The following is a 25676-nucleotide window of genomic DNA, read 5'->3' as shown; positions in this document are numbered from 1 at the left end:
AAGAAAAGCTAAAAACAGGGATCTAAAAATGTGACTCCCTGCTGCTGCTGGTGAGTGGTGAGCTCAAAATGGAGGCCAGGAGGAGGCTGGGATAGGAGGAGGAGGAGGCAGCAGCAGCAGCAGCAGCAGCAGCAGCAGCAGCAGCATTAGCAGGGCAGGTGTTGGAAAGAGGAAGGAAGGAGGGCCACAACCAGAGCGGGAGGGCGGAGTTCCCAGCATGCACCGCTCGCCTCTCCTCCTCTGCCGCCGCCGGTGGCTAAGATGGCGACTCCCATGCACCGCCTTATCGCTCGGAGGCAAGCGTGAGTGAGCGGAGGGGGGAAGAGGGAGGGAGAGGCCGGGCTGCCCTGGAAGGGACCCAGCCCTCTGCCTGTCTGTGTCTCCCTCCCTCTTGGTCCGGGGAGCAAAGCACCACCACCACCGCCACCACCACCAGCCCCAGGGCTTGCAGCTGCTCAGTTTCCTTGGCATCTTGGCTGCATCATTCCCACTGCAAAGGATAATCCGGCTTGGCACCACTTTGGGTCCCAAACACACCCCAGAAATAACCCACCTTGAGACCCTCTTTCACTGCCCTGGCTCAGGGTTAGGGAATCCTGGGAACTGTAGTTTTTGTGAGAGACATTTAGAATCATAGACTCATAGAAGTGGCAGAGACCCCAAGGGCCCTGATCCAGTCTAACCCCATTCTGCCATGCAGGAAATCACAATCAAAGCATCCCCTGTGACAGATGGCCATCCAGCCTCCGTTTGAAGACCTCCAAGGAGGGAGACTCCACTACACTCCGAGGAAGGAGTGTGTTCCACTGTCGAACATCCCTTACTGTCAGGATGTTGAGGTGGAATCTCTTTCCCTGCAGCTTGCATCCAGTGCTCCGGGGCCTAGTCTGGAGCAGCAGAAAACAAGCTGGCTCCCTCCTCAATACAACATTTAGCCATCTCTGGTTCAAAACACACTGCAGGAATAATCCAGTTTGACACCACTTTGGTCCAAATCACCCTGCAGAAATAATCCGCTTTGAGACCACTTTAACTGCCCTGGCTCAGTGCAAGGGTATCTTGGGAACTGTAGGTTATCATGGCACCAGAGCTCCCTGAGAGAGAAGGCTAAATGTCTCACAAAACTACAGTTCCCAGCATTCCCTGTCATTGAGCCAGGGCAGATAAAATACTCTCAAACGGGATGATTTCCGCAAAATGTTTTGGAGCCTCTCTCATATTTATCTCTGCTCTGGTGCCACAATTTACAACAGTTCTCAGGATTCCCTAACACTGAGCCAGGGTAGTTAAAGCAGTCTCAAACTGGATTATTTCTGCAGGGTGTCTTGGCCCTATAACTGCCATGCCTGAGTGCTGTGGAACTCTGGGAACTTTAGTAAATTGTGGCATCGGAGCAGAGCTAAATATGTCACAGTACTGAATGTCTCACAAGGAGAAGGCTAAATGTCTCACAAAACTATCATTCCCAGCATTACATAGCATCGAGCCACGGCAAATAAAGCTGGTGTCAAACCAGATTATTCCTGCAGTGCAGATGCAGCCTGTAAGAAGAGATTTGTAAGTGTAGTGCGTTGAGGCAAACCATAGCAGGGATGGCTGTAATAGTAAAATAGGAAAATTCCCTTTCCCAGGGGTAATGGTTGGGCATTAAAATCACCTTTCCTGGTCTGCTTGTTGGGTAGTCCCTGTCATACCAAATGCCTTCAGTTGCTTGTGTTTAATATTGTATACCTGGGAGTGCTTCTTTTTCCCCTTTGCTTTTCCAAATTCTCTTGCAAAAGGATATCCTTATTGCACAGTAGTAGTAGTAGTCATGAGAGCAGCCAGCTGGCTAATGTGGATTCCATGTGGAAGTTCTAGGGCAAGCCAAGGTATCTTTATTCCAGAATGAACATCACAGTGCCAGATAGGTCATACTGTTAGATAAGTACAAATAAGATTGCGGTTTAGAAAAGCTACCTGAATCTACAAACACGGCATTTATTATTATTGTTGTTGTGTGCCTTCAAGTCCTTTCTGACCTATGATGACCATATGGCAACATTATTATGGGGTTTTCTTGGCAAGTTTCTTTAGAGGGGGATTGCCATTGCTTTCCCCTGAGGCTGAGAGAGTGTGACTTGCCCAAGGTCACCCAGTGGTTTTCCATGGCTGAGCTGGGAATTCGAACTCTGGTCTCCAGAGTTGTAGTTCAAACCACTACACCACGCTGGCTCTTATTTATTGTTACGTACATAATTTTGCAGACCGAAATGGTCTGTGAGGTCTATGAACAAATGAAACTTTGGACCTGTGTAATGTTAAAAATTGTGCCATAATCACATGTGTGGTTATGCAGGTGTACATTCGTCTCTCCATGTTTGTAGCTTTGAATTTTGCGGATTTGATTATTCATGGATTTTAATAATATGTTCTCTCTAGGAATATCTAGGTCCTCCAGAGCAACTATGGTTGCAGCTTTAACTAAAAGTCGCACTGAAGGACCTAGGGACATTCCTAAAGAGAACACTCCACTAGGCATTTGTAGCAGCTCCTCCAGTGTAATTCTATGATCAGTGTCTGGCAGATATTGGCCACAGAGTTGCACTGGAGGACCTAGAGATTCCTAGAGAGGTGTTCTCTCAGGTAAAAACATAGTGTTTTTGTTATTCATGTTTTTTCCGCAATCATGGGGGTCCCTTGCCCCCAACCCCAGCGAATGTGGAGGGATGAGTGTATTTAATAATTTATTGGCAAACCACCTCTGAAGTAACTTGCCAAGAAAACCCCATGATAGGTTCAGAAACAACTTGAAGGCACACAAAAACAACAACCAACATTAGGTAATTAATACAATAATTTCCAGTTGACTTCCTAAAAGTGAACTAGAATGTTTGCTATTTAATATAAAGAAATTGTTCTAGCATAGAAATGTTGTATGCTTTTTAAAAATAAAGATCTTGTGAGAAGGACATGATGTATTTAGCTTATCAGAGTTTAAAGAAAATTGTATTTATTTATTTAATTTTTTGTCTGCCTTTCTTCCAGTATAAAACCCAAGGTTGCTTACAACTGTAGGAAAGCCATAGCTGATTATATGTATAGGTACACAAATGTTGGTTGGCATTATTGCTGTAAATAAATATTACTGTTCCTTATGAATTACTGAAGGACAGCAAAACATCTTAGATACAAAGTGACATAAAGAAAGTTCATGACTTACCTTTGACTTGAAAAATATCCAGCTCATTTTCATTCATATTGTATTTATGGATATATGCACTCTCATAACGTTATTTTGTGTAGTTTATATTTTAATATAGTTGCAAAATCTGTAGAACTTTTCTTTCATTAATTGTTTTTTTAGCATACAAAAGGCATGTTGTTGTTGTTCTTGCTGTATGCTTTCAAGTCATTTTGGACTTATGGTGACCCTGAGGCGAATCTATCATGGGGTTTTCTTGATAAGATTTATTCAGATTTATTCATTGCCTTCCCTTGAGGCTGAGAGCATGTGAGCCAGGAATCAAACCCTGATCTTCAGAGTCTTAGTCCAACACTCACTATGCTATGCTGGTTCCAAAAAAAGGCAATTTGTTTTACTATGGCGCGGTACAGACCGCCCAAAAAAGGTGGCCTGCTGGTGCCTCTCTTTGCTCCGCAGGAGTGCCACAGCAAACAAATTGTGTGGTGCTGCTGCGGAGCAAAAAAGGAGCGCCCGCAAGCAGTTCCTTTTTGCAGCGCTGCAAAGCACCAGAGCCGGCACGGTGACATCACAGCTGCGCCACCCCACCTGGAAGCGTCGCAGCTGCAACATCACCGTTATGTGTCCCGTCTGGTGGGCGCACTGCAGCTGCGGCGCCCTTGTCACATGCAAGGGTTGCTGGGCATGTGGGTGCTCCACCCACCAGGCAACCCTTGCACCATGACGAGGGCGCTGCAAAGGCCTGTCTGTCCCAGACCTATGTGTTCACTGGAATATATAATTAGTCCTTTCCTCAGGTCTTAATGTAGGAATTTTTTCCCTCACTTGCTGTTCTAAACATAAATTCCACATTGGAGGAATAAAACAGTTTCACACCACATTATTCTATCCTTTGGAATCCTGAGATTTGTAGTTTGGTGGTGTATTCAGCCTGGTCTGTCAGAGAGCTGTGGTGCCTCACCAAACTTCAAATCCCAGGATTCCAGAAGATAGAGTAATGGCAGTTAAAGTGGTATCAGACAGCTTTATTTCTGCCATGAGGATACACCCTAAAAGGCACAAATGTATTGACATTCTGTGAATAGAGAACTATTCTTGGGCCCCTACTTAGAAGAAATTGCTGTTGATGGTAAAGAGGAAAGCAGTAGCCTTAGTTGAGTAGATGGTATTTTAACAGTATTTACCCCTGCTTTTTGGAATAAAAATATCTGACTTATAAATGCAAAATTACAATTAATGCAATGTGTGTATGTGTCTTAGGTCACCTGTCAATCTGTGGTGGCCCTGTGAATTTCATAGGAATAATCAGAGGTGGTTCCTTCCCCTGAAATATAGCCTACAGCACCTGGTTTTCATTGGCAGTCTACCATCCAAATACTAAACAGGATTGACCCTGGTTTCTTGTGGGTTTTTCGGGCTATATGGCCATGTTCTAGAAGATTTTCTTCCTGACATTTCGCCAGCATCTGTGGCTGGCATCTTGAAGATGCCAGCCACAGATGCTGGCAAAACGTCAGGAAGAAAATCTTCTAGAACATGGCCACATAGTCTGAAAACCCCACCAAAAAACATTGATGCCGGCTATGAAAGCCTTCGACTTCAGGATTCACCCTGCTTCTCTTCTAAGATCAGATGGGATCTGGTGTCTTCAGCATATTTAGACAGTAAAAAAGTTTCAAATCAACAACAAAAGAGGAGGAGAAAACTACCAAAATTGTCAGCGAAAAATGTGTGAATCAGAGGAGCAAACTTTTAAAACAGCTTGGTATACAGAAGATCTTTTCCCATTGCTTAAAATCCATTAAATTTTGCTCTGTAATTAGACTGGGTTAGACTGGTGTTAAGTATTCTATAATGTAAGCCACCCTGAGAGCCATTAGGGCTGAAGGGCGGGATATAAATACCTAAATAAATAAACAGGCTATCCCAGACAGAAACACTAACCAATTTCTGCTCATGTAGCGCTCAGAGAAGGTTTCGTGTGCTACCTGTTGATTTATGGCAGCAACTCCATGAATTTCATATGATTTTCTTAGGCAAAGAGTACTCAGAGGTGTTTTTGCCAGTTCCTTCCTCTGAAATATAGCCTCCAGCATCTGGTGTTCATTGGCAGTCTCCCATCCAAGTGCTAACCCGAGCTGACCCTGCTTACTGCTTTGTTAATGGTTGGGCACGTTCAAGTGGGAAATCATGTTTTTGGATAAATGAATCCCTAACTGTATACAGGCATTTCAATTAAAACCATCACTATACATACATATATATATATATATAAATATTTTTTGACAATAGACAAAATCAAATACATGCAAAAATAAAAAAATGCATTACACAGAGAACATCTAAATTACTAATACTTCACATATACATCTTCAAACATTAAACAAATAAGCAAAACCTACAAAACTAACACAAAATAACTAAACTAACTCCAGCCCCAATCTCTCCACTTCCCACCCCCTTTAAAACTAGAAATATAAAACTGTAACACTATACACTTCATCAGCACAACCTAATTAATACAACAAATGCAAACAAAAATTAACTTCCAACTTCCCCATCTGAGAATGTTGGTGCTCGACACACACACACACACTTTCCCAGAAAAAAACCTTTTTTTCCCTACTTCCGACTTTAAAAAATAAACTGTGTTGCTTCAGATCTCTAAGTCTACAACCAGAATCCTCCCTGCTTGCTTCTTCATATACAGCTAAAATATTTCTCAGTCCTTTAAGGAAAAATTGGTGGACAATTTTTTTTTAATCAGTGTCACCAATTTATCCATTTTATCCAACTCCCAAATTTTAACAATCTAGCACTTTCAATTGTGTTTAGAAACAGATTGGAAGGCAATGAAGCTGTCTTAGAGGTGAAGAAAAATGTTTCATTTGAGAGATTCTGGTCAGTATCAAGACAGTTGTCATTTTGGACTGAGTGCAATGCCTGAATAATGCTGTAAGGCAGCCCCTGAAATAGTTTAATCTTGATGTTATCAAATAACAGTGGACAGGATACCATAGTACAGATACGGTTGAGGCTGCTAGAAATACTTAAATCACAAATAACAATTCATGTGTACACCTAACTGTATGTCTTAAGTACAAACTGGCTTCATTAGGAGAAGTATATGTCATCCAGAACAATTTAAACAGCTCCATACAGCTGAGGCAAACTGCATATGTTCCCCCTTACTTGGATGGAGTTGCTGCTTGTTGGCCTTTATCCATTCACTGCCAGCTTCAAACAACAATTTAGCACCTGTAGTGTCACCTGAAAGAAAAAAATGGAGGTAGTTGCTGTCAGTGTATTGACAGCTCTCTTTAAGTCTCTGGATGGCCATATGTCACCCAGTTTGTGTGCTTTTCACTGTATTTTTAATTTGTTTTGTTCTGTTTTTATATGATTTTATTACTCTGAGCTGCCTTGAGCTGTATTCTTTTGCTAGAAAGATGGGGTATATAGTTAAATAAATAAACATTAAGCTGCATTGAAGAAAAGAGAGAGACCCATGGAACATCCTAGCACTAGTAAGGTAGCTTATAGTTCCCCAGCATTACTTTCTAGAACTGGCATTCTAAGTAGGACCAGGTAGTACTGTAGTCCATAACACCATCTTGGCCAGATGATCAAGAAGAATAATGGCCTCAATGGTGTCAAGAGCTCCTGAGATGGCCAGGTGAACACACAGTGTTGTGCTCCCTCATCCTTCTTTTGACACAGGTATTCAGTGCCACATTTGCATCAGAAGTCAAATTTCACTGGCTATAGATAACTAGGTCATTGGGAAGTGTTACATACCTGCTGTCTCATTGAGTTCCTATATTGTGAATGTCTGTAATCAGTCATTGATGATCATAGAATCAGAGTTGGAAGAGACCCCAAGGCCCATCCAATCTAACCCCCTGCCATACAAGAATATACAATCAAAGCACCCTTGACAGATGCCCATCCTGCCTCTGTTTAAAGACCTCCAAAGAAAGAGACTCCGTCACTCTCCAAGGGAGTGTGTTCCACTGTCAAACAGCTCTTACTTTGAAGACATTGCTCCTAATGTTTAGGTAGAATCTCTTTTCCTATCGATTGAATCCATTGCTCTGGGTCCTATTCTCTAGAGCTGCAGAAACAATCTTGCTCCATTTTCAGTATGACATCCTTTCAAATATTTAAACAGGGCTATCATATTACCTCTTAACTGTCTGTTCTCCAGACTAAACACAACCAGCTCCCTAAGTCTCTCCTCATGGAGCATGGTTTCCAGACCTTTCACCATTTTGGTCACCCTCCCTTGGATACACTCCAGCTTGTCAGCGTCCTTTTTGAATTGTCGTGCCCAGAACTGGACACAATATTCCAGGTGAAGCCTGACAAAAGCAGAATAGAGCGGCACTATTACTTCCCTCAATCTAGACATTATACTTCTATTGATGCAGCTGAGAATCATGTTGGCTTTTTAAGCTGCCGCATCACTCTGTTGACTCATGTCTAACTTGTGGTCTACTAAGACTTCTATATCCCTTTCACATATACTGTTGTCAAGCCAGGTGTCCCACATCCTGTATCAGCATTTCATCCCCCCCCCCAAGTGTAGTACAGTCCAGTCCAGTCTCTGTATCCACGGACTTGCCATCCATAGATTTGAGCATATACCTGCGGGGGGGGGGGCACCGTTGGCAGAGGAGGAGAAGGTGGTAGGGATGAGGAGGAGGGAGAAGGGGAACAAGGAAGAGTGGAGAAGAGGAGGAAGAAAAGGAGGATGAGTGGCAGCAGGGCAACAGAGGAGGGTAAGAGGAGGAGGCAAAAATGGAGGATGTGGGGAAGAGGAGGAGGAAGAAAAAGGAGGAGGAAGAGCAAAATAGAGGAGGAGGAGGAAGAAAATGAGGACAAACAGTGGCAGCGCAATGGAGGGGGGAGAGGAAGAGGGGGAAGACAGAGAAGGCGAGGTAAGAGAAAGGAGGAGGAAGAGGCGCAGTAGCGGCAATGGGGAAGAAGTGGAGGAGAAGAAGAGGAGGAAGAGCGAAGAAGAGGAAGACGAGGAAGGAGGAGGAAGAGGAGGTGACAAAGAGAAAGAGGTGGAAGAAGAGGTAGATCCCTGCTGCCTGCCGCATTGAGAATGGTGAGGCTGGCATCGGGCAGGGGCAAAGTGCCATTGTCCTCCATGGTGGTGCGGCCATGTGGTCACACCACCATTGAGTACTATGGGACTTGAGCATCAGCGGATTTTGGTATCCATGGGGTGTGTGTGTGTGTGTGTGTGTGTGTGTAACGAATCCCCTGTGGATACCAATCTATTCAGGTCATTTTGAATTTTGATCCTTTCCTCCGGGGTATTAGCTGCTCCTAATTAGATGTCATCTGCAAATTTGATAAGCATGACCTCTCTTTTTTCATCCAAGTCATTGATAAAGATGTTGAATAGCTCTGGGCCCAGGACAGAACTGTATAGCACCCCACGGATCACTTCTCGCTAAGATGAAGAGGAGCCATTGCTGAGCACCCTTTGGGTTCAAATGGTCAACCAACTACAAATACACCTAACAGTTGCATTATCTAGTCCATATTTTACTAGCTCTTTTGCCAGGATACCAAGTGGGGGACTTTTCAAAGCCTTTACTGAAATCAAAATATGCTATATCCACAGCATTCCCTTCATCTACCAAGCTAGTAATTTTATATATATGAAAAACAGAAATCAGATTAATCTGGCATGACTTGTATTTGAGATAACCATGTGGACTTTTAGTTGACTGTTACAATATATATATAAAATGTGTAAATGAACTCTTGGAATTGTAGCAAAAGAGAAAAAAATATTAAAAATTCACATAACTGAAATAAAACTAAAGCAGCATTATTCAACTTTCCTCAGTCACTCACCTTTCCTTTTTAACAATTTGTGAGGGTTTTTTTTTTTTTACAAAAGAGATCACATTTTAAAAGTGTTCTTGTGTTCTCATTAGTCTCACTCAATTTCATCAGCAGACATGTAATAGAATATTCTGCCTTGGCTAATTTATTTTTCATAGTTCATCTGTGAGATGTCAAGGATGGAGTAGGTTGTTGTGATGTTGAAATCACTTTGAAAAAAGCAAAATTGTTCTCAAGTAAGTGGTTTTTGGACTGCAGCCCAGACTTCTGCCTTGGTTTTAACCAAAGGGACATAGTGTGCCTTCTAGGAACAACCCAAGCCCTACTGGAAAGGTTTTTCTTTTCCTTTTAGAAAAAAAGTGCTCAGTTTTAATTTTCAGAATGCTTTTTGAACTTGTGCTTTCGTTGAAGATTTTGTTTGTAATGAGATACTTAATGTCCTTTCAAAGAGTGTTGCTCTAATCATGTTGATTAGTAACTCAGAGTTATAGACAGGGAAATGAATGCACCAGTGGTTAATAAGGATTGTAGTGATACTGAAAATAGATTTAACTGGTTCTGTATTTATAATAGTCAGTCAGTAAGTAAATATTATTTAAGCTTTTCTAATGTTATTTACTTGGTAAGGGAATTCTGAACTGGGAGAAGATAACTTAATTCTGAAGCAAAGAAAGTGAAGATGAACCAATGAATTCACAGACCAGTTAAACAAGAGTCCTTAAATGCAGTTCACCTTTGTCCAAAGAGAGGCAAAGGTTACAATTCTTCAACCTCTGAAGTCACTGGTAAAACGTGGATAGAACTTCAGTGGTACTGGATTGTGATCAAAGGCTGATGAAATCCAGGTACTCTTGTTCAACTGGTTTGTGAATCTTTCACTTGCCTACATTCCAATTGGGTCAATAAGAATATTTTAGGATAACTGTAGTAAAACTTTCAGTGTAAATAGCAAAATATCCATTAAGTGCAGCTATAACTTCAACCTAAAAATTTGTTACTAATTCTAATAATGTTAGGAAACCACAATTAAATAAACTTTAGCATATTGATATAGTCACCCACAGTGAAATGTATACACTGCAAAAGTGGCATGGTCCTTAAAATTCAAGTATAGTAATAGAATCTGTCTTTGATTCTTAGATGTTAAAGAATGCAACCATATCAATAGTGATTATACCTTCCAGGTATTATTTCTGTTAACACTGTCCTTTAGACCATTTTAAAACTTGTGTTTCAACCATATGAGAGCCAGTGTGGCATAGCGGTTTGAGTGTTGGACTACAACTTTGGAGACCAGGATTTGATTCCCAGCTTGGGTCAGGAAACCCACTGGGTAGCTTTGGGCAAGTCACATGCTCTCAGCCTCAGGAGAAGACAATGATAAACTTCCTCTTAACAAATCTTGTCAGGAAATCCACCTTACTGCCACCAGTTGGAAATGGCTTGAAGGCACACACAACAACAAGAACATTGAAACATGACATTGCACTATAACTGCTGTTAATATGATCAATCTCAAAATAGTGGAGGTTCTCTTGTGCAAGTTTTTGGTGATCTGATTCAGTGCCTTTTTCTTCAAAATTATGATTTGACTTGGTTTATACCGAAAACATCAGATTTTGAATATATCTGCCAAAGAGCACATGTATGTTTTGTAATGTGTTCGACATATTTCACTGGTTAATTTCTTCCAGCTGCCCAAAGAAGACTAGCTATAGGAAAAACCTGTATATGTTTGCATATGCTTCCACAGTATAATGTTGCGTACAAAGCCAGCTTCCCATTTTATTTCTTCACATGTATATCAGTGGGAAGAATGTAAAACAACTTAGGGCTGGCTTATCAGTATTTGCAGTTCTTTGTAGTGTCTGTGCCTCAGACATTTGGGTTTAATGCCTGCGCAGAGACCTCATTCAGAATTTTCTATAGCTGAGTAGTTTGGTGGGAACCCTGTCCCGTGCTCCCAGTTTCAATGTCCTAGCACACCAGGCTATGTTCCCCTCATTTTCTCTTCATCTGCGGAAAGAGTGACTTTGTTCAGGTGTTTTTGGCTGAGTGGTTTCACTCCTTTTGTGGATTTTTTTCTTACACTTCTGCTTTCCAAGTTGTTTAGCTTTCTTCTTACTTTCCTTCTTTCTTTTTCTTTATTAAGAAAAACACGTTCCCTTTACTTTGGGACTTCTCCCCTCATTCCACTCTATTTTATGACCTCTGCTTCTCTGCTCAAGCTTTGTCTCACTTGTGGGCACAAAGTTTCTCTTTTGGAAACCCATTCAGAATGCCTTTTTTGTTTGGGTGAGATGCATATTGTCCAACAGTGCCCGATTTGCCATGGGTTCACTGGCCAGGCATTAAAGAATTAGGCTTCTAGACTTAAGTCGTATTGTTGGAAGAAGTCCCTTCAAGTGGTTGAGAAAGCTGCGTCCAACTACTCCCTCTTCACTGCTACGTCCACCATATTGGAGTTAGGAAAACAAGGTCACCAAAAATCGAAGGAGCTTTTGATACCTAAGTCCTCAGGTTTGACTCAACCATCCTTGGTACCAATACCATCTTTAGTACTATCAGCAGTTCTGTCAGGACTCCCAACTACTGCGGCTTCCAACCTGCCAGCTGTTTTCCCACCTGCAACCGCTGTATTGGTAGTGGGGAAGTTGCAGTAAGAATTGATGATACTGATGATATTCCGGTATCAACTCTGACAGGAAGGAGCTGTCTGGGATTTCAGGCAGGACTGTTTCCTAGCCCTACGTGGTACTACGTGTTGATTAGTAACTCAGTCTCCCAAACAAGTATTAAGCATACCTGACACTGCATAGCATCTGAAATCAGGTGAGATCTGAGTGATATGATGGCTAGCCTTTACAACAGGGGTAGGCAACCTTTTTGAGCCGGGGGCCGGGTTACTGTTCCTCAGACAACTGGGGGGGCGAAACCAGGGGGGGGAGCTTCCATCCTCCGGGGGGGGGGCCGTGTGCCGGGGGTTGAGCTTCCACCCTCTGGGGCGGAGCTGCATGCCAGGGGCAGAGTTTTCGGCTGAAGGGAAGGGCTTGGGCACCTGTCCCAGGCCCTTCCCTTCCGCTCTTCCCTCCAGCCGAAAGGGCTCCAAGGGACCCCTTTCGGCCGAAGGGGAGGAAAGCCGAAGGGAAGGGCTTGGGCACCTGTCCCAGGCCCTTCCCTTCGGCCGAAAGGGCTCCAAGGGGGAGGCCTGGGGCCACTAGGGCCGAGAAGGAGCCCGCGGAAGCGGCCTGCCGCCTCTGCGGACTCCCCCAATTTCCTTGCAGCCCCAGGCCTCTCTCTCCGGAGGGAGGCCTGGGGCCGCAAGGGCCGAGAAGGAGCCCGTGGAAGCGGCCTGCCGCCTCCGTGGGCTCCCCTACGGTCCTTGCGGCCCCAGACCTCTCTCTCCACATTAGGGATATGCCATCCCTAACCGGCGGGGGCTTTGGTGGCAGCAGCAGCACCAGGCTGGGGCTGGTCCTGCCGCCTCGCCGGTCCGGATCCAGCCCGCGGGCCAGGGATTGCTGACCCCTGCTTTACAATTTCGGACCCCTTATCTGTCTTATGACTACAGTGGATTGATCTTAGGATAGACATGGAAATTTGCTCAGCCTCCTGGCTGAGCAAATTTCTGTTAAAGGCTAGATACTCCATATTGGTTATCTCTTCTAATTGCATAAAAAGTAGGAAGGGAGGGGGAAGGAAAAAAAAGAAACGTGGCAGCACTTTTAAGACTAAGAGCCCATACAGACAGGCCAAAATAAAGCTGCTTCGGGTCACTTTTGAGATATGCTTTAAATTATACATGCATCCTAAGAGGCCAGAAGCCACGCCAAAGTTGGTGCAGCTTCTGGCCTCTTAAGGTGTATGTGTTATTTAAACAGCATACCTCAAAAGTGGCCTGAAGCAGCTTTATTTTGGCCTGTCTATACAGGCCCTAACTGGTTTTTATTTTAGCATAAGCTTTCATGGCTATAAACCCACTTCTTCATATGCAGTACAGAGTGATATTAAGACCTCAGGTATAAACCATAGTTATACAGTTGTGGGACAGAAGTTAATAAGATCCACAAAGATGCAAATCATGTCACAAAGGAAGCAATCCAGGAAAACCTATTGTCTCGAGTATGGGCTCGAATGCTTGAGGCAATATTGGTCAGACCCCACCTGGAATATTGTGTCCCGTTCTGGGCACCTCAATTCAAAAAGGACATTGAGAAACTAGAGCATGTCCAAAGGAGGGCGACTAAAATGCTGAAAGATCTGGAAACCATGCGCTATGAGGAAAGACTCAGGGAGCTGGGGATGTTTAGCCTGGAGAAGAGAAGGTTAAGAGGTGATATGATAGCCCTGTTTAAATATTTGAAGGGATTTGAAGCACCTGGACCGGGCCCTACAGGCCAATGGTTATTCCAGCCCAGACATCAGAAGGGCTGTCAAGCCCAGAAAAACCCAGAGAAGTGAAGACAAGCAGCCACCCAAAGGGAAGGTATTTCTACCATACATCAAAGGAGTCACAGACAGAATAGGGAAAGTGGTGAGGAAGCACAACCTTCAAATGGTTTACAAACCGACAAAGAAAATCCAGCAAATGCTTTGCTCAGCCAAGGACCAGAGAGACCCTCTCACAGCCGCAGGAGTTTACCGCATACCATGCAGCTGAGCACAAGTCTACATAGGGACCACCAAACGCAGTGTGCAAACAAGAATCAAGGAACACGAGAGACAGTGCAGACTGGGCCAGCCAGAAAAATCAGCAGTAGCAGAACATGCCACAAACCATCCTGGGCATAAAATACTGTTTGAAAACACTGAAGTTCTGGACCATGCCAACCACTACCATGTCAGGATGCACAGGGAAGCCATTGAAATCCACAAACACCTGGACAATTTCAACAGGAAAGAGGAATCCCTTAAAGTAAACAAGGTTTGGCTACCAGTCCTGAAAGATAGCAAGATCAAGACTCAACAAATGCAAATGAGAAATCTCCCAGGGTCAGGGGTTTCCCAGCAGACAATGAGCACTAATCAAGCAGACACTAATTCTCTTTTGCAGACCCTCACACCCTGAGGCCTGCCATCAGCAACAGAACAAGACACATGCAAATCACTCCTGCCTTTCCAGGTCACACAATATATATATCCAAGTCCTTTCCAGGCAAACATTTTCTGAAGATGCCAGCCACAGATGCTGGCGAAACATCAGGAAGAAACTCTGCTAGAACATGGCCACATAGCCCGAAAAACCCACAAAAAACTATTTGAAAGGATGTCATATTGAGGAGGGAGCCAGCTTGTTTACTGCTCTTCCAGAGACTAGGACCCAGAACAATGGATGCAAGCTTCAGCAAAAGAGATTCCACCTCAACAATAGGGATATGGAATCGCTATACACCAAACTGCTATACTTTTATGGGCTACAAGCCATCAAAAATACCATCCTGAATGAGGCTGCAGCAAACCTAACCGTTTGTACGTACAAATGGCAATGCCAGATGCAGAACATTTCAACCTTCTTGGACATACAGTAAGGGATTTACACGTCATGATCCTTCAACAAGGAAATTACATAGGAAGACTAGAATGAGAAATAGCTGAATTGAATTATATTCACAAATTCCAATCCATTACCAAGTATGAACAAAGGCTTCATGGCACACTACATATATTAACACAAGAATCCTTGCTACTGCACATATAAATAACAAAAAGAATATTCTCAGAGAGTGGCTTGGACCCAAGAAAACTGATTTCTGGTATGCAGATTTATTGCTTTCATATATCAACACTACATGATTACTGCGAAGGTTTGAAAGACCTGCATGACCTCACCTAGCCCTTTGAAAATTTGGGCTAAGGAACACGATTTGCACCTTTCTGAATCCTATTACATTATATCCCACCCCCCACATCTGTATAAATATAGTTTACATCTGACACCTTAATATCACTCGGTACTGCATTTGAAGAACTGGGTTTATGTTTACAGAAGCTCATACTAGAATAAAATTCAGTTAGTCTTAAAGGTGCTTCAACATTTATTTTTTCTTTTTCTTTCCTCCTTTTTATGCTGCAAAAGACTAACACAACTTCTTCATTGAAACTCCTCTGACTGGAGAAGGAATGCCAATAGTGATGCTGAAAAAATGAACCAGAGGGAAATGAGACCAAACTGTAACAGCATTTAAAAGCTAGAAACAGCAAATTCTTGCAGTACTTTGAATAAAAGAAGAAAGAGGAGCCAGAGCATCCCAAAGTTCTTTATTTTAGCAAAATAAAGACAATGACCAGAGTGATAAAAAAGCAGGAAACTACAGTTGCAAAAGACATGCTAAGCATATTTCTAGTGTCAGAAGAAGGGATGACCTCCCTTAGGCCAGGGCTGGGAAAAGTGTGCCCATGGTCTTCTTGCAGTTCCAAAGGCCATTTTAAGGTCCCTGAAATGTTCTTAGGTCCATTCACAAAATAAAAGGTGATTTAATTTTTTTTTGGTCATTAACATGGTTGGTTGTGCTCCTTCAACACTGTGAGTGCTGCTGTCCATTCCCTAACTTTTGACAGGATTTGAGTCCCTTCCTCCCCACCCCTCATGGGACAGGTTTTCACTGTGACTGGGTCCTAGAATGTCTCCTGAAGGATGATTGGCCCTCAGCACACAAAGTATAAGCTCTTTGAGACCAGATCTTAAGTGCTAGACTGGAAACAAGGCAAGAAGGGACAGGTGAGGGATGGTATAATCCCCCCTGAAAGATTGCAACCCAAACTAATGGGTTCAAATGACAAGAAAATTATAACCAAACATTTGGAATAACTTCCTAATGGTAGAAACAGCAGAAACTGTTCAGCCTTATGTCGCCTCTGTATTCTTGCACTGGTAAGGGATTGGACTAATTTTCTTTGGGATACCTTCCAATTCTACCTCGGATATATATTTGGTATCCTGCCCTCTAGTAAGTTGACAGGTAGAGGTATAGAAAGAGATTGTGAAGGAAAATAAGATTGAGGGATCTAGCAGTGATATGTAATTTGATCATTTGGCACTCCAGAAGTAGGTAGATAGCACCTCTCTGTGTTCCTCACCACTTTTAATATGGATCAGGCTGGCTAGAGTTTCTGGAGCTTACATTTGGATGTACACATGGTTTCTGCCTGCATTCTATAAGTGCACTCGATCTCTGCTCTGCAATGTTATTTTAGGTGGATTTTGGTTTATTTTCAAGAATGTACTTATATACCATCTCAAAATTATGACAGGTTGCACTGGTGTTAATATAGTAGGAGGGGCCATAATCCATTAATACAGTGTTTGCTTTGCATGTGGAGGGCTCCAAGTTCAGTCCTGGCATTTTCGGGTAGGGCTAAGAACGAATCCTTCCTAAAATTGCAAAGAGCTGCTGCAACTCATAATTGACAGCAGTAGTCAAGATTGACTAATAGTCTGACTCAACAGCTTCTTATGTTTCTAGGAGAGTAAATGAAAGAATGTCTCATCACTTTGTTTTCCCCATTTTTCTGTGTTGTAAAATCAATAATCTCTCATTAAAATAAGCATGTATAACTAGACAATCTGTAGTCTACACAAGTCTGAAAGATACTTAATTAGCTTGGGAAGCCTGAAAGACCACTCTCAGTGATTGGTTAAGGTCAGCAGGTTATCTTCTTGTATCACTGTCAGCCTAATGCATTATAGATTTAACAGTGAAGATAAGATGTCACATGCTTGATGTCCTGGTGTCTGCTTGTTAAGCACCATCATTTTCATTACTACTAAGAGTAAGCGCATGTAGGTCTGTTCTAATCACTTTGGATGAAAATGAGGCCAACCCCACACAGTGGAGATTACATCGTATCAGGGAAAACCTCAAGATTTATAGAAGTACATAATGTTAAAGTTAATGTGCCCAGTGACCCAAGTACTGTGTGACCGAGTGGAATCCTGTTAGCTTCTGCCAACGTTGTTTGAAAGCATGTAAAAGTGCAGGTAGTTAAATAGGTATCATTTTGGTGGGAAGGTAACAGCATTTTGTGTAGTCATGCTGGCCACATAACCACGGAATTGTATTTGACAATGCTGGCTCCCCAGGCTTAGTAATGGAGATGAACACTGGCCCCTGCAGTCGGACATAACTAGACAATCTTGTCAAAGGAAAATCTTTACCTTTTATCTTTATGCATGGGTGCAGCTCTTGCACTATTTACTAACTGTATTCAATAAGCTCTAGCCTTGTCTAGAAGACTTCTACCATTCAGCTCTGAGGAAAAGCAGCAAAACCTCCCTCACTGATGCCAGACCTCTGATAGCCTTGCAATGTCAAGTACAGGAATATTTTGTTGCAGTTCTCCAGTTATTTTATTTTAATAATCACCTCAGATCAAGTGTCTGTCAATTTGGAAGTGAGATACGATTGCCAAAAATTGAGATAGTGGCTTCTGTAAACTTGAAAGGCCTCTTTTAGAGCTATGCAGCTTTGTAAATTAAAATAAAAAACTAAGCAGTACACCAATGATATGTGAATCCTTCTAACTTGTGCAATGTCCATAAAATGACAAACAGACTAACTTATTCCATGGTCTGGAGAAGATTTGCCCATAGGAAAGTTTGGGATTTCAGCAGAGCTGTATTTGGGTCAGCAGTATCTTCATCCAGAAACAGCAGTGGACAGGAAAGAACAGAGTTCTTGCTCTTTCCAACTTGAGTCCCATTTTTTAATGTGAAAAATGTGTCTTTTAGAAAGTTTTTAAGTATTTAAAGAATGCAGCACAGTTGAAAGCCGATGGACCATAGGGTATCAGGGTCTATTTGAGGACTGGATTCAGGCTGAAGGGAGGATTGAGGGAACAATTTAAGTAGATAGATCTTAAAGCTGAAGGATGTTTTATATGTGGCATTTTGTCCTGAAAACCAAAATTAGCCTCAGTCCTGCTTTTAGTCCAACTTAAATTGGTCACCATAAGTCAGAAATGACTTGAAGGCAAACAACAACATAGGCAGGACACTACACTTCAAAGTTGTCAGAAGTCATCCTCTGAGCCACAGCTCATGAGATGTTTTCCCTGATAAAAAGAATGGGGAGGAGATTTTTGGTGAGTTCTTCCTTCAGAAAATCTCAGGAAAGTTGGTGGCTTGACAAAGCAGAGGACAACCGGGGTTTGTTGAAGGAATTGTTGAAAATCCCCTTTCTTCCAGTGGAAGATCATTCAATAAGCTGTCTGTCTGTCTCATTGTGCTTATCTTTGCTTCTGTGTTCTTCAGCTGTTGTTCTCCCCTTGTTCTTTGTCACATCTCTTTCTTCCAACCACCCCTTATCAGCTGCTTCCTTTTGGCTCCACATGTTGAGACTCTGTCATCACCAGTCTAATGTTCTAAGTTGTTTCAGGAAAAGGTCTTGCAGCTGCCTTCTCTGGATCCGTAATTGCACAGTCTTTCCAAAAGGGAACAAGTGTGTGATAGTAAAGGCTCGTGCTTGACTGGGTGCAGCGATGAACAAAGTACGAGGCAGTAAATGATCAGTATCAGCTACTGGCAGGATTGGTAATAGCCTTCACCTGACTTCTTTCCCTCCATAGAATAAAAGGGTCATTAATAGCAGCATTTATTGTGGGCATAAAATTATCTGGAGTCTGTCTTAGAATTTAGAATGGATCATAGAATTATGAATGTCCCTAGTATCTTGAGAGCCAGTGTGATGTAGTGGTTTGAGTGTTGAGCTAGAACTCTGGGAGACTATGGTTTGAATCTCCATTCACCCATGGAATCCCAGTGGGTGACCTTGGGCAAGTCACATTCTTACAGCCTCAGAAAATGGCAGTAGCAAACTCTCTTTGGACAAATCTTGCTGAGAAGATTCTAAGATAGATTTGCTTTAGGACTGCCGTAATTCTGAAGCAACTTGAAGGCACATAAAAGCAGCAGCTATTATCTTGGTAGGCAATATCAATTGCCATATGGTGCTTGACTGCACTTATTCCTGTACAGAGAACTGATGACATGTGGGAAGATGATTTAATATTGCAGATTTGAACAATCATAGATCTGGAACTGCCCTCTTGATTATAGTATATTTGTGTCAGCTGTGGTTAATATCTCACTTTTAATTTAGATGTCTGGTCTGAAATATTTCTACGTATTCCATAGGGAGGCAAACAAGCAACACGTAAGATGTCAGAAGTGTTTAGAATTTGGACACTGGACTTATGAATGTACAGGGAAAAGAAAATATCTGCACAGACCATCCAGAACAACAGAATTTAAAAAAGCACTTAAAGAGAAGGAGAATCAACTATTGCAGCAAAGGTAAGATCAGTTGTGTAGATGACTGTGCCTTTTTACAGAAATGTCTATGATCCAGTTATAGCTAAGAGTCTTATTTGATTTCAGTCAAAAAGATAATGAGGACCAGTGTAGATAAAGTTCTTTTTCTTCCACTGGAAACATGTTGTGAGATGGTGCCCCTTTCAACTGTCAATTCTCTTGTGCCTTTTGCTTAAGTTAATTTAATTTCATTTTGCCTCACCTGTCTCCCCAAGTTGGGACACAAGACAGGTTACAGCATGCAAATTTATTTACTAAAACACTATGATTTATGAATATAAAATTATACATTAATTTAGAACAATCATTAAAATACTTAAAAACCAGCTTAATAACTACAATAAAACAGGTTAGGTGTTAACAATGGTCAGCAGTAACCTGTGTGAGCTCCTAAGACAGTATTTAGAACCAATGTTTTTTTGTTTTTTTTGGTAAGCTTCTGGTCCAGAGTTCACTTGTAGTTATGGACAATGTTAAATTCAGAAGGAGAAATTTCCATATGTAAGGAGGCTTAGGGAAAGAACATCCTATTCCATAGCCCATTCTCTTAGCTATACAGTAGTAGAGAATGAAAACAATAATGTAAGTCCATAACACTATGTGTAATGCCTGCACATTTCAGGGAAAGTGCCATTTAACTTTGTGAGTGTCTTGAATAAATAACTGTTTAACTTCGGCTGGATTACATCTTTATGCAATGGTCAGATATATCTTTCTGTTTTTTTGAGGAAATCTAACATGGAAAGTGGGATTTTTTGTTAACTACTTTTGTTGTATAATTTAAAAAAGCATTTACTACATGATCAGAACAAGAGTGGCAGTTATTAAATCAGTCACCATCAACTCATTTAGTCAGGGATTGCCACCCCTCCAAGATTTCCCACTGTTAATCTTTTTTGAAACATTATGCCTGATGGTTTATTCTTATTTTTTGCTGATGCAGGAACTTTATTATTTCTAGTTTGTTGATCTTGCAGCTCCACGCTCTCTTCTGCACTTTCCTACCAGTTAGTGTCCTTTTCTGTATTGCTTCTTGTTGCTCCTTTGTGGAATTCTGTTTCCTTACTGGATGCCATTGCTTATTACGTTTTTGCTTTTCAGTTTTGTCACTCCATGACCTGGCCCTGTCTCCCCCTCCCTCATTGTCTTTCATCTGGATCTCCTCCTCTTGGCTGAACCTTGCCTGAACCTCCCCGCTGTGGAGAGGCTGGGCAGGGCGAGTGATTGCCCTACAGCTTGTCCGCAGCCCAGCTACCTTGGGAACTTTGAACCCCAACTTGACCTTGACTTATACATGAGGTTGACTTATAGTCAAGTATACAGTATCTCATATAACTTAATTTGCTATAATTTTGCAATTTGTTTTTTCAAAAGAATGGGTAAAAATTAATGGGTTTGTTACCTCCTTTGTGTAGTTTTCCGTAGTGGTCATTCTAACATAGTTTGAAGTGGCATAGGAGACTTGCATGTATATGCCTCCAAGTCACCTGTCAACTTATGGTGACGCCATGAATTTCATAGGATTTTCATAGGCAAGCAATACTCAAAGATAGTTTTGACAGTTTCTTCATCTGAAATATGGCCTACAGTACCTGGTATTCATTGGTGGTTTCCCATCCAAGTACTAACCAGGGCTGACAGGATCTGGTGGCTTTAGGGTATTTGGGCTGATCATTATTAATGTTTCATGATAGGTCATAGTTTGAAATTGTTTTGATACTGTTTCACCTACCCTGAATACAGCAACATGTAGCATATTCCACACTTCATTTATCCTGTAATTTGATCTTGATGATGCTTATATTCGTTAAAGATAATTTAGAGTGGTAGTTCTGATAACAATGTGATGATAAACTGCTTTAATGTCAGGAGCATAGAAAAATAATTAGTTGAGCTGCTAAAGACATTTAAAGTGAAAGACTAATACTTTCAGATATAGTTAATTTAATATTCAATGGAGCTATTTTAGAAATGGTTAATATCTGAGAAGTCAGTGTGGTGAGGACATGACTACTACTGTTACGCTTGAACATAATTCTACTGGATTTCTCCCACTCACTTAGATGGAACCTAGCTGAAAATGAGGCAAAAGCCACTGGAATACTTTATTTATTAAAAACATATGATTCTTGGATGGCTTACAGTATCAATGAAATATTAGACTACTATGACCAATTATAAAAAGTATAAAACTGTATAATTAAATGCAAATCACTCTATTCCTTTTTCTTTTTATTTAATATAAATATCTCATGCAATATCTTTAGTAAATTCCTAAAGTGATTTTCATAAAAATTATGGTGTGGTTGGCAGATAACAATTATTAACTAAGCACTTAAATATTTATCACTTATGCTTTCTGTTCATCTTATTTCTTGCTAAGAAGCTGGCAATTTATATTGAAAAGCCAGGTTCCTTTATATAACAAGTACATTTATGTACCGCTGATCGTTGTATTTAAACACTCCCTAGGCAGTTTACAGTGTGTATGTTAATTGCCCCCAACAAGCTGGGTATTCATTTTAGCGACCTACGGAAGGATGCTAGGCTGAGTCGACCCTTGAGCCCCTGACTGTTATTGAACTCACAACTTTGGAACTGTGAATGGCTGCAGTATCGACATTTAACCACTGTGCCACCAGGGCTCGTGTTAACAGAAAATGTATGGATCTATTTATAATACACACACATTATTGTTTCACCATATTAAGTAAAATCTTTTTTTTTCTATCCATCAATTAGCTCTGGAGAATCTACTACAGAGAGGAAGACCAAGAAAAAAAGGTATGTGAGGAAGAACAACAAATTGCCCATCTGTTGCACTGTCTGTGATAAATGATGCAGTTTGACTAATGAAGGAGACTGGTTTGGCTTAAGCGGTAGCCCCTAATCATACTTATTGAAAAATGTCAATACAGTTTATTTCCAATTAACATGATTAGGATCTAGCTTGTAATTTAGTTTTTCCTGTTAGGCTTTTAGATAGTAATACAATTTAGCTTTAATGTCATCTATTCCAGTTTATTGCTAAAATGCCCTTTTAAGTTCCTGGTCTTTTCTGAACACCATAGCACCCCTAAAATTTTATGACTCAGTGCATGTGCATCTTCTAATTGTTATGTTCTCTAGAACTGAAAAGGTAAAATGCTAAATATTCAAATGGAAACTAAATACTTCACTTCCACTCCTGGGCTGTTGACTGTTCTGACAGTGTGGTTTGTGTTAAAAATAAGTACTTAATGCTACTAATATTAAAAGATTGGCAATACAGAAGATGCTTTCATATAACTAATTGTTTCATAATTTAATTTTTAGGGAGGAAACAGATTTTATCCGTTTGTGTAGGCTTGAAAATATATTTTTTTCTCAATGAATGTAAGACAATTAGACTTAGTTCAAATGAAATGGTTAAAACCATGGTTTCTTCTTACATGCTTCAGCATGTCTCAAAATTATGTGCATCATGTTCCCCTCTTCTTTCATTAGCAAGAGAGGAGATAGGAAATTTTGCTCCTGTATTCAAACAAAGCATATCTCCTTGCATTTCTTTTTTTAGATTTATTTAAAAACACTGGTTACAGGAAGCTACTGACCAAGAGATTACTTTGCTTGGTAGTGATAAAGCTGCAGAATTCAAAACTGACCATTGTTTCAATTTCTCCTGGGGACTAAACCTTGTTTTTACACTTGAAATTTAATATATCTACAGATGACTTGAATCCAAGATCATACTAGTAGCTATCTGGTAGCATGGTGGGACTTGTTTCCTACCCTTCAATAGCGACAAATGCACACTCCAGAAGGTTTCCCAGTCCTCTTTAACAGATTTTGAGACTGCTGGACCCCAGCAATTTGGCAGCATTGCTTCCATCCTTTTCCAGTAATGGAAGAGGTTTTGGATCTTGACTTTATATACCAACTTAAAATTATCATATTTTGGGATTTTTTGGTCATTATTGAATTCAAAGAGCAGTTAAATTCACTTAAGTATGCAAAATAAGTAAATATTGTTATGTACAGTATAGTAGCAATTCACAAAGTCAGTGCTGTAAGCACATGCTTGAGTGTATTTGAGATAAAAGTTGGGAAAATATTCTATAATGAAATATTTTAGTAGTCTTTCTTAACTTCTTGTTTGCTCACTGGGTTTGAATAACATCAGTTGCTTGTGTCAAACTTTTTTTGTGTGTAGGTCTAAAAGTGTGACAAGTTCTAGCAGTAGCAGCAGTGTCAGTTCAGCAAGTGAGTCTTCATCTGAGAGTGAAGATTCCTCATCTTCTTCTTCTGAAGACAGTGACAGTGATGAAAGCAGTTCCAGTTCCTCTTCCTCCCCCTCTTCAAGTAGTTCTTCCAGTTCTTCTGACTTTGACACGGATTCTAGTTCCTCCAGTGGCAGTAGCAGCAGCAGCACAGACAGCAGCACAGATGATGAGCCACCAAAGAAAAGAAAGAAGAAAAACAACTTGGTGCGGTGTTAGGACTGTGGGGTTGACTAGCATAATGGCCAAACAAAATTTAACATGCCAATTTTTACAAGTGAAAAAACTGTCTGTGTTTTACATGGTAGTTCATAGGACATAAGCTGTTAAATGGCAAGTAACACTTATTGAAAGAGTATTTTTGTGGATTATTGTTTAATAGGAAGCGCTCCTTTTCCCCTTAGTTTTTAAAGAAATCTATAAAATGTTTATATGATCTAAGATCCAGTCACCCTAATGTTTACATGCCATAAAGCAAAACACATAGTTTGAACCACCGTGTGATATGTCATATAGCAACCTTCTGTTTATACCACCGTCATGTTATAAGCAAGATGGACAGAGAAAAGTATGAAGTTTCGTTTCAGTTGGCTAGTGTGTCCAAAGCCATATTTAATCTTCAGTAACAGATAAAAATGAAATGATATTGCCTTAAATACAAAACAGAACTGATTTTCTCATATATCACTTTCTAGTCCAACATTAGTGGCAATATTGATTTTCTCTTACTGTTGATTTGTTGGAAATCACTATCCTGTTTATGGGCAATACATTCACACCAATCCAGCAGATTTGTTTATGGAAACAGGTTTCTCTGCATATATTATCCTCATGGATTTGGGCTTGATTACGCAAAAAAGCTGTGCAGAGATTCTAGCATAGTACTGGGGCAGCACATGCGTTACTGCGCTTACGGATCTCTCCAAAGAAGATGGTCCATTGTCCTGGTTCTGCAAGTTTTAGTCACTACTTGGGCTCAAAGGAAAGTGATTCCAGGAGCCTGTCTATCTATCTATCAGTAGCCAGACAGCACTGCCCAATACAATTTGTGTCTGCTATCTGTTTAGCACTGGAGAACCTTGCATACAGCTACATCTGTGGCTCTCCCCACTATGTACCAGAATCCCTGGAGCAGGGCCAGAAGCTTTTTTTAGCAAGTCCTTTTGGGAGATTAAAGACCATACCTTAAGCTGCACTTGCACTGCGCATGGAGAGTCGTATTAACTTTGCAACTGAAGAGTTTCATCTTTGTGCCTTTTCATAAAATTAAATATGCCCTAAAGAGTGTTATAAAATGAGGGAGGTTGAAGTCTTCATTTTATCTTCCACACACTAATTTCGGAGCTTAAAAATAGTAATAATATATAAATGTCCTATTTTCAATGAGAAAAGCATTTTATTTTCATTGGCGGTGGATTAAAAGAAAAGAGAAAGTATCTTTGAATATTTCCCCGTGTGCTATTTTTACATAATAATTGTTAACTATAAGATGCATTTGATTACTCTGTTCATATAGTAACTTCCATTGTACTCTAATTTAAAATCACTTATATAGAACAATTATTCTTTTTGCATAGCACAAGTTATATATAATAGAATGAACTCTGGAATGGAGGATACATATTAGCAAAAATCATATTGCAGTACTGTACATTTCTTGCTAGTTAACAGAAGTGAACTAACTTGCTATTGTGATGAATTTTAGCAATTGGCAGTAGTCACTTAATTTGTGATACAGTCTCCTTTTAGTTTCTTATTGATGGGAGTGTTTTTAAGAGGAAACCTGTTGGGAGGAAACTTAAATATCCTAGTCTAGTTAAAGTATTAATTAATTATTGAACTATTTTTTATATTTTTATGAAAATGTAGTGTGTAGAATGACTTTTGAATACAAATGTTCTATTTAAATGTTTATGTAAGGTGTGCATTTTAGTCTGTAACCATTTCTATGTTTTGCAGAATTCAGATACTGTAATTCTAAAACTACCAGAACATTATTTGAGTCATGCTAAAGAATGTATCACTTAAGAAGAAAGATTAATAAATTATTAAATGCAAA

At 40.7% G+C, this 25676-nt stretch overlaps 1 protein-coding gene across 3 annotated transcripts; it reads left to right on the top strand.

Moving 5' to 3' along the window:
- Positions 1–232: 232 nt before the first annotated feature.
- Positions 233–25676, top strand: ZCCHC10 (zinc finger CCHC-type containing 10). Of its 3 annotated transcripts, none has more exons than XM_042453362.1 (4): positions 233–302; positions 19182–19340; positions 22101–22142; positions 23551–25676. In XM_042453362.1, the coding sequence occupies exons 1-4, from the start codon at positions 262–264 to the stop codon at positions 23834–23836; spliced, it is 528 nt and encodes a 175-aa protein (XP_042309296.1). In that variant the 5' UTR covers positions 233–261; the 3' UTR covers positions 23837–25676. The 3 variants fall into 3 exon arrangements, with proteins under 3 accessions (XP_042309296.1, XP_042309298.1, XP_042309297.1); XM_042453364.1 differs by having other exon boundaries at positions 243–302; positions 19147–19340; XM_042453363.1 differs by having other exon boundaries at positions 249–296.

The sequence above is a fragment of the Sceloporus undulatus genome, chromosome 2, assembly GCF_019175285.1.
Source record: "Sceloporus undulatus isolate JIND9_A2432 ecotype Alabama chromosome 2, SceUnd_v1.1, whole genome shotgun sequence".
Classification (NCBI taxonomy): Eukaryota; Metazoa; Chordata; class Lepidosauria; order Squamata; family Phrynosomatidae; genus Sceloporus; species Sceloporus undulatus.
Note: the sequence above shows the minus strand (reverse complement) of the source record. Positions and strands in the feature narration are given on the sequence as shown.

What these genes read in the sequence shown, in the direction of transcription:
- ZCCHC10 (XM_042453362.1), top strand. Translation starts at nt 262, where the DNA reads ATGGCGACTCCCATGCACCGCCTTATCGCTCGGAGGCAAGC. An exon ending in CTTATCGCTCGGAGGCAAGC is followed by an intron (nt 303 to 19,181) that starts GTGAGTGAGCGG and finishes CGTATTCCATAG; the next exon opens with GGAGGCAAACAAGCAACACG. An exon ending in AATCAACTATTGCAGCAAAG is followed by an intron (nt 19,341 to 22,100) that starts GTAAGATCAGTT and finishes TCCATCAATTAG; the next exon opens with CTCTGGAGAATCTACTACAG.